Below are 13,749 nucleotides of genomic sequence, written 5' to 3'. Positions count from 1 at the left end.
ACCGCGGACTAAAATCCAAGCATCTTACAAAATATTTTAAACACTTCCAACACTCACAGACTTGTCACCTTTTTTTAGCCAGTCTATTAAACAAAGATAAAACACCTCCGTTCTGGCGATTCCTACTTTAGGCTGTGCAAGTGATTGTGTATCTCTCTCTATCCTACTGATTTTAATAATTACGGGGCCGTACCCAAATAAATTTTTGAGCAGTTTTTGTATTACTTTCGACGTGTTTTTAAAGAGCTCTTTAAGGATGGGTCTATCGCCTTTAAAATAGTTGTTGGATGGGTCTATCACCTTTAATAGTTGAGAGGGGGGCCATGTGAGGTTATTATTTGATGTGTTTTCCCATAGTTTTTACACGTTTATGAAAGTAAAGAATTTAGAATTTGGCCTGTATTCGTCTAAATTTTTCGCAGTTTTTACTGTGAGGAAGTATGTTTTTTTATTTGTGTTTGTGGATTTGTTTTGGTATTATACCTAAAGACCTTAAAATGTTTCGACCCTGGGAAAATAGGCAGGAAAATTTGGAAAATGAAGAGGAAAGTGTTTGTGCGGGCCTATGAAGATCGTGGGTGTACAAGACAATAACATTTGTGATAAAAACAATAAGAGTGATCTGGACAGTGATTTAGTCATTACATAGTTCTGATAGTTCATTTTCTAGTGTTAACGAAGCAAAAAGAAGCAAGGGAAGTAGAAGCTACAGAGGAAATCAAGCAGTTTTAAAACGTAATTGTTTGAGTATAGACGCCAAACAAATTTATCTAAATATCTATAACAATCTAAGGAATCATCCTCAGTTCACAAATGATTGTAGTGCTTTGCAAAAAACAGCGTTTTTAGCAGGGGTTTCCTATAATACAATATGCCTGTAAAAAAAAAGGATTAAAGGCAGAATAAAAAGGAAAGATGCAGGACAATCAAAGGGAATTGCCAAATTGCTAAGGAAAGGTGTGTATTTTAAATACAAAAACAATGAGGTTCTGACCATAGACACCTTATCGGCAAGGGACAAACATTTCTCAGTCTCAACCTTGCGGAGATACCTGATATAACTTGGATTTAAGCTTAAGATGGTTAATAAAAGAGCTGATGTAATGGAATTGTCAGGTAGTGTATAGAATATTTGAGGAAAATTAAAAAATTTTGGGTGGAAAAAAGATCCATATATTATTTAGCCGAAACATGGTATGATACATTTATGATTGATGTATAATTTCCATTCTCTGGGAAAAAGTCCCTTTTTTGCCATAATAAGAAAACCATATTTTTATTAATTAAACAAGTTTCAAATTTTGTTCTTTACAGCTTACTGCCCCTGTTTGTCCTTCAGCGACACAATAAAGTATATGTAATGTAATGCTTTAGTATCCATATGCTGATGTGCGAGATGAAGTTGGAATCCATGGCGGCAACAGAGAAACAAGTCTTTCTTAATGGAAGAAACTGCTAAAGAACAATGGCAAAAAAACAGAATTTAGAAAATTGTATTATTAACTTGCCTTAATCCACAGAATAAATGGGCCTAAGTAAATTCGTATCATCTATTCTCTCATCACTTGTTATAAAGCACTGATGGCGCTAAAAACTAAACTTATTAAATTAAAATTTTTCGTTAAACTCATTTTACGTACTTAAATCTTATATTTAAATTAAATATTATCCTGCTATCAACTATCCTGAATTTCTAACTTAATAAAACTAAACCCAAAAATCCCGAATAATAAAGTTTTAAATACAAATAAATTTAAGGCCGGACCTGTGCAAATTTTCACGCTTAAGTGGCTGTGACTAAGGTCAGGCGTTTAAAAAATAGTACGGGGGTGCATGTAGTCAAATTTTACGAATCAAATGTATAAATTCTTTAAAAAATGCTTAAAACATTTATTTATTTAATTAAATGATTAAATATCGCTTAAAATATTACTTTATGACTCTTTCCACATAAAATTTTGCGATTTAAACATGCATGTCATGTGACAATACAAGCAACACCGGCACACGGACTATTCGCGGTACATCAAAGATTCTAATAGATCTCTGAACTGAACTATAAATGGAATCTCTCGTGGTGCTCGCATCGGTGATTTTAGTACGGGTGCATAGTCAGTATATATTAAAGTTTTTATAAGTGTAATGTACCGCTTTTTACAGATAGACTGAACATAAACACAATCATGCGCTGCGCACGTGATTGTATAAAACAGAGAGAGACAGGCGCTGATAACGTGTAGGGGACGAAAACAAAAGATTGTTCTCCGCTGCAGGTTTTGAATTGTGGACGGGCCGCACTGTGGGTGTCGCTTCCGAGTTCCTATTGAACCAATCAGGGCCGTCCTATCCACCTGCAAGTTAATGATCACGTGCGTGTCACGCTTTCAGTATTGTTTTGTTTTAGTCTATCTTAGCTGTATACAGACTTAAATAAATATATAAAATAAATATATTTTTTATATTTAAATGCCTTTTACAAGTAAAGTAAAAAATAAAGTGGACAAAGTCGTGAAATAGTTAGCAACGTATTGAAGTTTATGCAAGCAAAATCAGTGGCTGCTGGCAATGGTGAAGAAGTTATTCCTCTCGCAAAGGTATGTATTGATCTGAAATTTCTCGGAATAATGGACTAGCAATGGCAATGGCCCTTAATCCCACCCAAAAGGCAAAAAGCACTTCAGTTAACCAAGAAAAATTATTTATTTTTAGGTTCAGGAACGTGTTGCTGCAGCAACAGGTGTTTCTATAAGGAACATACGAAGAATCAAGAACGAAGCAAAACTAGTCGACACGGGCCGTACGACAACATTTTTAACCCCCAATAAAAAGTGACCTGATCGAATACTTAAAACTCATCTGGACGAAGCGGACTTGGGAGTTTTAAGAAGAACCATTATCAACCACCATGTTACCGAAAGGGAGGTTCTTACTTTAAAGGCAGTCCATAAAAAGTTTGTAGAGGACATGGAGTACGAAGGTTATAAAGAAAGTCTAAGAAAAGAAATACATAAAATTGGGTTTCGATGGAGGAAATTGAAAAACAACCGGAAAATTCTAATGGAACAACAGCCTGATTGAGTTTCTTAGAAGGGTGAGCCTATATAGAGGAGAAATACGACTTATAATATATATGGATGAAAGATATATCCATTCGACTCATACTCATACGAAGATTGGAGTAATGAATCCCTAGCAGGACTTCAAAAACCAATAAGCAAGGGGCCGCGCCTTATTATTGTGCATGCCGGTGGCGAAAATGGATTTAAATACAAGAGGTATGAAATCCATTACCTTTTTAATAGAAATGGTTACGAGGTTTTACGGCTACCCCCTTATCCCCAAGACCTAAATCCTATTGAGCTGGTTTGGGCAGAAATGAAGGAGTATGTGGCGAAAAGAAATGTAGATTTTAATTTTAACAAAGTCATTGAGTATTGTGGCAATTTCTTTGGGGAATTTCCAGTGGAAAAATGGAACGCTCGATGTGAGCGAGCCAAAAGGTTTGAGCAAGAATTCATTGACAACAATGGATATTGTTGTGGAGGAGCTGATTATTAGGTTGGGTGAAGACAGTGACTCTGAAAGTGATTTGGATGAAAAGGATGATGATGACGACCATGATGATGTTAACGATGGCGACTTATCTGGAATCGAAGAAATTGGTGAAAAAGACGAAGACCAATTAGCTGAGGACAATAATAAAACTTATTTTAGTTTGTAAATGTGCAATATGTTTTTAAATTATTATGTAAATATATTAATTATAGAATTAAAACTTTTAATAGTGTTTTTTTTAAACATAACAAGTTTTATTATTGTCCTCAACTAATTGGTCTCCGTCATTTTCATCATTTTTATGTATTTCTTTTCTAAGACTTTCTTTACATCCTTGGTACTCCATGTCCTCTACAAACCCCATGTCGACTAGTTTTGCTTTGTTCTTGATTCTACATATATTCCTTATAGAAACACCTGTAGCTGCAGCAACACGTTCCTAAACCTAAAAATAAATATTTTTTATTGGTTAACTGAAGTACTTTTTGCCTTTTGGGTGGGATTTAGGGCCATTGCCATTGCTAATCCATTATTCCGAGAAATTTCAGATCAAAACATACCTTTGCGAGAGGAATAACTTCTTCACCATTGCCAGCAGCCACTGATTCTGCTTGCATAAACATTAATACGTTGCTAACTATTTCACGACTTTGTCCACTTAAAACTTCATTTTTTACTTTACTATACTGAAATTCCTTCAAACAAAAAAGTTTCTCGCTTACCGAAAATCATGCAACAATAAAAGTAAACCTTCGTGTTTACTCCATTCTCCAAGACAAACTAAGCTAACTAGGAGACCCAAATTAGTTCCGTTGTGACCTCCTTTATATCTCTAATCGACTAAAAAAAACCTGATGGTTGTAAGTTTATTGGTTTAGAAGTTATCGCGTGGTATGTGTAAAAAAATATAAAAATATCATTTTGATAAATTCTGGGCATTTTCCGAAGTAAAAATTGTTTGAATATTGTTTACTTATGTAATGGGGTATCCCGTTATAAAAATAAATAATAATACTTCTTAATATTTACCTGTAACTGGGAGCAAGCAAAGAGCAACGGCGAGGAAAAGTGACGGCAAAGCGGACAGGCGCACAGTAGGTCGCAAGTTGTTGCTGCGCGTTGAGTTCGGCGAGTTTGTGAACGCAGCGGCTGATGAGTGGGTCGGAGGGGCCCGGAGGTGCGTGCGCATGCCCATACCGGCGCTTCCATAGTCAATGCTAGCGCACAGCACGCCTCATTGCCGCTGCAGCCACTGTTTCAGCACACATATTATATACAGTTTCGTCTGAAAAAATAGAAAGCATTTATTAAAAAAAGGCTTTAAGGGTTTTCTTTACTTTTTTTTGTCAGGACCAACGTATAAGATTACTTAGGTAAAAATAAAACAAATATAAATTATTAAATTAGGTTATCCATGCCGGGAGTCGGCAACGTAGCGCTAAATAAATACATTGTTTATATTTTTAATCTCCGCAGAAAACCGTTTTTTTTTTGTAGTATTAGCAAAAAAAAATATTGCGGCATTTATCTCTACAAGTTTTTGAAGTGTATAGTTGGGTAAAATATATACAGGGTGACAATTTCAAGAGTAGACATGGCTTATAATTTTTAAACCGTAAAAGATATAAAAAAATGCTTAAAACCGTTTCTATAGTAACAAGGGGGAACCAAAATGATGAATTTTTTAGGGATATACTATCATCCCACTAACCCCCAGAGCCACCCTCTTAAAAATTTTAAATTGGAAGGGTAGTCGAGTGATACCTTGTTTGAAAGGTCTATTAATTCCCTTTATTATGCGACCCTACTTATAATAATCAATGCATTTATTTTAGAGTTATGCCAATTTTAATATTTTATTAAAGGTTATTTAAGTGTTTTTTAATTTCTTATAAAATTAACATATTTTGAAAATGTCATAAAATATTAAACATTTGAACATTAGTACAAATGGTTAAGAACTAGGAAAACACTCTGCAATATTGCGTTTATTCTATTTTTAAAACAATAAAAATCTGCATTAAACTTTAATTATTTTATTAAATGCTCAAAGTGGCTTCCATTATTTTGCAAGCAAAAGTACAATCTGTTTTCAAACTCTTGACGAACATTTCTAAAAACTTCAGTTGTTAATAATCGGAACTCTTGTGTAATTCTTTGTTTTAGCTCCTCAATGGTGGCAGGCTGCGTTTTGAAAACGACCGATTTTAGGTGACCCCAAAGAAAAAAATCGAGAGGGGTGAGATATAGGTAGTCAATACATATGTGGTGGGGCCCCATCTTGTTGAAAATGCAATAAATTTTCAACAAGAACAAGATCTCCATTTTCATCCCTTTGGGTTTCCAATTCCGTTATTACTAAAGGCTCAACAGTTGTTTCTAACATTTCAGCATAAATTTCTCCATTTAGATTATCATCAATAAACAATGGCCCAATTATATTATTCCCTAGAATTCCGGCCCACACATTTATTTTTTGGGGATATTGGGTGTGCCCTTCCCTAAAAATATGGGGATTCTCATCACTCCAGTAACGGCAGTTTTGCTTATTAACGTTACCGTTTAAATAAAAAGTGCACTCGTCACTGAAACAAATGTTTTTTATAAAATGTGGCTCATTTATTATTTTTTGGGTCATTAATTCACAAAATTCGATCCGCCTGTCTATGGATCGTCATCACCAAGTTCTTGAACAATCTGTAGCTTGTAAGGATGGAATTTATTAATTTTTAATATCTTTCGTACTGATTCACGAGACACTCCTGTGGCAGCTGCTGCTTGCCGAGTCGACATACCAGGATCCATAGCAAAATGCCCAAGAACCTCAATCTGAGTTGCTTCATCCAGTATTCTTGGCTGATTTTTCTTTATATCACCTACAAACCCAGTTTCTTCAAATTTTCTTACCAACTTCTAGATGTAATAATGCCCAACCTGCTTATCTGGGTGCCTCTCATTGTGGTACAAATATTGTGGCACTTCTACGAAAGCAGCGATTTTGAGAACCATAAATAAATATCATTTCAACTCTTTCGGCGATCGTATAAACCATTGTAAAAATAAAACTAGAGCAGTGAGCGAACTTTAAATCACAAAAAGAACCACGATATTACTAACCAAACCAAAAATTGAACATTTTAAGGCAAAATTTAAATAAACAAAAAACAACAAATATTTCGAGAATGGCAGGCATCGAAAATTTTCCTTTTTTTTACATCGCCAAATACCATTCCGACAATTCAATAATTTCAGTATAAGTGTACTATTTATTGGAGTTTTGTTTTGGCTTTTAACAATTCATTTTAGTATCAGAATAAATATTTTTATTCTGATAGTAAAATGAATTGACTAACATTTAAAAGGACATACATATCTCGGAAATGGTTGCATTGATTTTAATGAGTAAGACGGCAAAATATAGGGAATTAATAGACCTTTCAAACAAGGTATCACTCGACTACCCTTCCAATTTAAAATTTTTAAGGGTGTGGCTCTGGGGGTTAGGGAGATGATAGTATATCCCTAAAAAATTCATCATTTTGGTTCCCCCTTGTTACTATAGAAACGGTTTTAAGCATTTTTTTATATCTTTTACGGTTTAAAAACTATAAGCCATGGCTACTCTTGAAATTGTCACCCTGTATATAAAGTTCTGATATTATATTACATAATTTAAAATTAAAATTGAAATTATTATATTATTATTTATACTAGAAATTATTAAAACTGACATATTTATTTCTAGTAGAAACCGCAATCAATTACTGCTTACACTATGGGAGGCAACAAATAAAATAAATAGGGATCCCATTACTCAAAAGTATGTCTGGAAAATTTCTTTAAGAAAAGCTAAATTTTACTCTTCTCAAGCACTATATCCTAAACTAAAGCGTTTTATATACCTAAAATATAAATTGATGTGATGTTTTACACTGTACTTCCTGACTAGCTTGTACTGCTCTTGCCGGTCTTGTGATTGATCCTTTGTCGAGATTAGGCGCCATCTTTTTATAATTCTGGGTCGCATCTAGCTAGGTGCTTGGACTTGTGACTCTCTCAGAGAATAGGAAACGACTGGTCGGGTTAAGGTTTGGTTGCTTGTATTTATGAGGTCTGGGTGTGATGTTATTGGACTCGAGCACAGTATAAAGAACAAGACAGTAGGTTCACTCTCTTGCGGCCGTTTGAAGTGGGGACTTCTAAACAGTGCCGACTTTTTTTACGCGGTCGTAAATCATTATTTAGTTTCGACGGCAATCCTTTACGATACGGGGGGTGTTTGAAATATTTTTAATAAGGATTATTTTCGTACATCGCGGCGGGCAGCGTGTAATATATGGAATTTTTTGAAATTAAAGGCACTTTGTATTATTGTTAAAATGAAATTGAAAGAATATTATTAAGTATTTTTTTTTGAACAAATAACTTTAAGAAAAACACTTGGTAGATAGCTTTAAAATTAAGTTTATTAGAATGTACACAATTAAATCTTAGCTTTATGTTCCTTTCATGCTTTTTCTCAACTGACCAAGAAACTACCTACCTAATATTACATACACTTAATTAATAATAACTTCGTTAATATAGCCATTTTTTAAATATTTAATTAAATTTACATAATAATGTGATAACAACACTCAGCATATGGAACTCGGTAACAGTGAAATATAAAAAGGTAGTTAAATAAAAAAAACTTATTAAATGCCTAATTATTTGCTTTTAAAATAGGGGATGAAAGAACAAACCATTAAAACAAAAATAGGGGTTTTACAACCTAGAATTCATATAAATATGCAAAATAAATATAGTTTTACATTGGGGATTATAGTACCCATCAATATTTTGAAACCTAAACCCTTAAAAACCACCCTTAATGACAAAAAAATGCAGTTTTAGTATGGTTAGACGGTATAAGTGGCTAAAATTTATATCATTCAAATGATTGCAATGCAACTAAGAATAAATCGGATAGCTTTCACTATTAAAAACCACCACTAATAACAGAATATTACCAAAAATTTTGCATTTTTTTAGATTAAAATCACGAGTTAAAAAAAATATGTACTCTAAATCGCTGATACTTTTTGAACATATTATTGGTACCTATATATAGTCCATTGTAGAAATCTATGCTTTAATTTTTGAAATAAATACATAATTTTTTATGATAAATTTTTTTAAAACTGCAATTATTTTTATTTTATTCCTATAACTTTTTTAATTTTTATGCTAATGACTTACAATCAAGTTTATTTTTAAAGTTTTTGATAGTACATACTTGAAAAAACATGCTAGATATTTGTCTAAGAAACGTGATTTTTTAAAATTATTTCAAGTTATTATTTTACGTCATTATATTTTGTTATCTAAAAAAAGGGGTTATGTTCACACAGTTGTATCTCGGCGCCTATAGAGCCATATTGGCTTTATAGAGCCTATAAAGCCAATCTTTTATTTTTAAACCAACTTTTGTTTATTAGATTTTTTTGTAAGATCTCAATTTTCCGAGGTATTTAAGATATACTGAAGAAAAGCGTGTATTTTTTTCTGTGAACTAATCCATTTTTATTTTTAAAAAAATGTATATCCCCTTTTACTTCTGCAGCCATCTACGCAACATATCGCCGGCATTTTTAAAGTACAAAATTTCCGCACAACGCTATTATAGTTCTAATATTGAAGACGCCCCTGTATAACGCAGTCGCCACCGGGCAGCAAAAAAGAGTAGCATCAGAAAGCGAGTGAGACAGGCAACATTTTGGGCGGCGCTTAGAGTGATCCTTCTATTCTAGTTTATGTTCGGTGACTCGAGCCTGCGGAGCAGACCACGCCCCCTCAGACTACGGAAGTTTTGGCTGGTGAGAAAAGGTCGGGCGGAGGTGTGAACGTAACCGGTCCATTACGGTGCTTTTTGGTAATATTTTAGGTTTTTGGCGGTTGGATTGTGTTTTGTATGAGGTTAATTTTTATGTGGTTTGTAAGGATGGGAATTGGGATTTGAACATGTTAGCACAGAATAAACGATCTCACAGAAGCGAAGGCTTGCGTCGGCTCCTTTGATATCCGTGAACCAGTTTTTTATAAGCCCAACTGACAGATGCACCCGGCGCAATACACTGAGATATCTCGTAAAGTTGTAGTAAACGCATACACCGAACGAAGTGCTTTTATTTTTAAAATCGAAATGGTTATATTCATATAATACGGGAGCAAACTACAAAATTTAGTTACATTTCAAATAGGATTTTTTTTGTTAAGGCTTATATGGGTCCTTGCTTTTTAGAATAATTATAATAATTATTATTTTTATAAAAATTGTTATTTGACAGTTTTGATACACGATAGAGGTGTGGGTTAGTATACTTTTAATTTGTTTTGGAATAGAATTTTTGTGTTAGTTATTTTATGATAATGGTAAATAATATTTGCCTTTAGTAAGGCACTAGCTGAGAAAAAGTCTGCTATTTATGTGATGTTAATATGTTAACAATATACATATACATATGTACATATTTAGGTATTTTTAAATTAAATTTTAGCTGGAAGGTTTATACGCAGGTATGTTTTCTCGTATGTTTTAAACACAACACATTTAAGAATAGGTATCATCGGCTTTTATATATTTATATATAAAAAGATATATGTATGTATTGTTATATACATATGTAGGTACCACACATACGTCCATATTTTAGAAAGGTATATATTCATATTCTATAAAGGTATTATACGTTGTATAGTCGCCGTCCATTATGATAGTCTGGAACAAAATATAAGATTTTTAAGGGTTTTACTACTACTATATTATGCACTTGCATGGGTAAACCAGTCCATAAAAAGACAGATAATTGAAAATTAAAGTCATTATTCTTTATCACTTAAAAATATTGTATACCTAAATCAACCTTAATATTTTTATCTATGTACAATGTTATGTACCTGCACGTATGTACACACACATAGATACATATGGTTTAGGTATATACATATATGTTTATTAAATTAAATAATGTTTATTCTGTATTTATTTGCATGGCACGACAAATTAATTAAGGAATACTCTGAACTTTTCAAAGCTTTTATACAACCATAATAATAATGAATAATACATAATAATGTAACTTTTCTATACCTACTTTAATAAAAATAAAAAACGGCAAATTACAAAATATCGCAAATATACACACTAACGCTCGTACTAATACACTAATTATGACCCGATACCCCACGTGGGCGACGACAGTTGTACCCGTTACAATGGGGGTAAATGGGAGGAGCCTGAACGAAAAATCGGTTCGGTAAAAAGGGCTAGCCTTCGCTTCTGTGAGATCGTTTATTTTATTCTGTGATGTTAGGAAGGAAACGAACGGACACTGCGAGAACCTAGGCCTCGACTCTTAGCAATAGCTTGATCGCCGGGTTGGTGTTTAATTTCTCAAGTTTTGCCGTTAGATTGTCGATTTTCTTTTCTAGGATCCCGTCAGGCAAACTTAAGAGGTTTAGGAGATTTGTGTTTTTGGTTGATAGCTCGGAGCGATTCATGTGTGATGATGTATTGCCATCCTTTCACTCCGCCCTCCTGTTATTAGAGTCCGCGTTGGTCGTTCTCAAGGTCTCAGCGAAGCTTTTTTTTTTGGTTGTTTATGTTTTTTATATTAGGATTTTTTGGGCAGCGCCAGTAACTCGCCGGGTGGTCACCGCCGCAATTGCAACATTCTGCCGGGGTTGCTCTGTTCTTTACACATTCTGAGTAGAAATGTTCGCCCTTGCATTTGTGGCAACGCGGCTTTGCGTTGCAATTGCTCAGGACGTGACCATATTCCTGACAGCGATGAGTCCTTAAGCGCTCGACGCGGACCCTGATTTTTAAAATGTTATCAATCTCAAACACATTCTCTTGCTCTTTGGGTACGAGGAATCTAATGAGGTCTGTGGGTCTTCGTCGGCCTGGGCCGGTTTTAAACCAACCCAGTTCCTCCGGCTCAAACCCCGTCGCTCTCAGCTGCTCCCCGACCTCTTCTAACGTGAAGTTTTGGTCAAGTCCTCTCAGTATCACGTTCAGCTTCCTGTCCTCTTCAAGGAAGAAAGAATGGAATTCCAATCCCCTTCTCCTTAAGAAGATATGCTATCAAAATATAAATTAGACTATTATCAAACGATATAAGTAAAATAATGTTTCATAGATATATTACTTATTCTTAAAACTTATAATTATTGCTGCATAAGCTGTAATTATTAGACTAGTTATAAAAATGTCATATAGATGAAAAATATTAAAACTATTATGCAAATATCTAAGGCCTTAATACATTTTCCTTGCATAGGGACTTTAATCCTAAGCTGAATTTAAGTACGTAAGGGTTTAGCGTGCAGGCAAAGCATATTACTTTTATCCCGCTTAAATTCTCTTTTTAATCCCTAGATATTTGTATATATTCGAAATAAGATGTTCTTTAAGAATATTATTACCATAACATGACAATATTATGCATAATTTAAAGACACGTGATACACAGAATATTAAAGTTATTTAAATTTAGATTATAGAATATGATTAGGATTTTAAATTTTCCCAATGGAATAGACTTAATTTAAAAGAGATAAAATATTTGGAAATAAATAGGAAATGAAACGAAAAGTTTACCCTGATAGGTTTATTTTATTTCAACGATTTGCGCAAATACTGCAGACTGCTACGTGACACCTTTGTTTACCAAAGAGCCTTCGACGAATTAATCTTTTCTTTATTATTTCTGCAACGTTGGTTTCGCTGTAATTACACTGAAATCTTCCAGTAAATAAATAATTTATTGGTACAATGGTATTTGCGGAAAAAGCTAAAGCAATTACTTTTATTAAGGTACATTACGACTGTATAGATTTGCAGGTCGGTAAGCATTTTCAATTTCTTATTTCATTTAATAATAGGATAATATATAAAAATGGCATCTATCAATCAGATATTGACCCTTTTTCATGATATACAAGGTGGCACCGCAAACATTTTTCACTATAGAATTCTCAAGTATTTCGTAAAAAAATAAAAACTGCTCGCACACGTCAATTTTTGAATTTATGGATATGAAATAATTTTTCATTAATAAAGTTTTAACATCAACCTCTACCTGGAGGTACTATCCTTAAAAATTTAAATAGGAATGGTGGTCTAGTGATATTTCTTGGAGTCATTACTCTTCCTGGGCGTTAGTTTTATCCTGATTCGACCATCCAAGTTTCGTACGTGTAAAGTTCGTACAAGTACGTGCTACTTTCAAATTCTTAACGTATAAAATTTTTTTAAAAATGGTTTGTTATAATTTAAAATATCAATTTGAAATGACCACCAGTTTACTAATAAATACAGGAATATATAGAGAAGTAGATAAAAAATTGGATTTTTTACTATTATTTGACTACTTAATAATGGTCTTATTTTAAAGACTTAAAAGGATAATAAAATAGCTATTAAAATTCCTTAACAATTATTTTATTTATTTTTTATTAATTAAATGCTCAAACTGCCAATGTAAAAGACCACCACTTCTTTTTAGGACATGTTCGGGCACATAAGATAGAATTTCAGGTGTTAATTTGTTCGAATTAGTGGTACAAATGTAGTATAAATTTCGGATTCTAAATATCCTTACCAGAAAATCTCAAGTAGTAATAGATCACGAGATCTAACAGTCTATTCAATATGATTTCTTCTTCCAATACATCTTCCTAGAAAATGTTCATCCAAAATTACGTTAGTCCTTTGGTTTTTAACAGTTATCTTTCATAATGGCCTGAACTTAAGCTCAGACTGTTGATTCAACAGTGATTTCCAATAACTTGGATACATTAAAAAAAATTACATTGTTAAATTTTCAGGTAAAAAGTAACGTCCAACGTCCGTGGTTCACATACATTTCAGCCCACAAATTATATTTTTAAAAAAAATTGAGTATGTACTTCGTACCTGCAAACGTGTCGATTCTCAGTAATATTAAAGAAAAAAGAGCACTCAACAAACATTACAAATAAATCGTTGATCGCTAATGATTAATTTATTTCTTCGTTTATTCATAAGGTTGTTTAATGGAATTGGGATAAAATGTATGTTTTTTAAAATCAACTGGCTACTTCTACATGAAACACCAGTGGGGCTATGTCATCCTTCTGAAACCATGTGCTGAGCAGGATTCAATCTCA

General features: G+C 33.3%; 1 protein-coding gene across 30 annotated transcripts in view; it reads right to left on the bottom strand.

The window, feature by feature from the left end:
• LOC126744584 (protein turtle) overlaps window positions 1-13,749 on the bottom strand; it is a 735,337-nt gene that overhangs the window by 285,851 nt on the left and 435,737 nt on the right. For all 30 annotated transcript variants that reach the window (XR_007663236.1, XR_007663238.1, XR_007663237.1 and 27 more), the window contains one exon: window positions 4,585-4,840. Coding sequence is in view for 27 of the 30 variants with exons in the window: in XM_050452059.1 (XP_050308016.1) it covers window positions 4,585-4,750 (166 nt within the window). In the remaining 3 variants the exon portion in view is untranslated. The remainder of the gene's footprint in view (window positions 1-4,584; window positions 4,841-13,749) is intronic.

This window comes from Anthonomus grandis, chromosome 14, assembly GCF_022605725.1.
Source record: "Anthonomus grandis grandis chromosome 14, icAntGran1.3, whole genome shotgun sequence".
Taxonomy (NCBI): Eukaryota; Metazoa; Arthropoda; class Insecta; order Coleoptera; family Curculionidae; genus Anthonomus; species Anthonomus grandis.
Note: the sequence above shows the minus strand (reverse complement) of the source record. Positions and strands in the feature narration are given on the sequence as shown.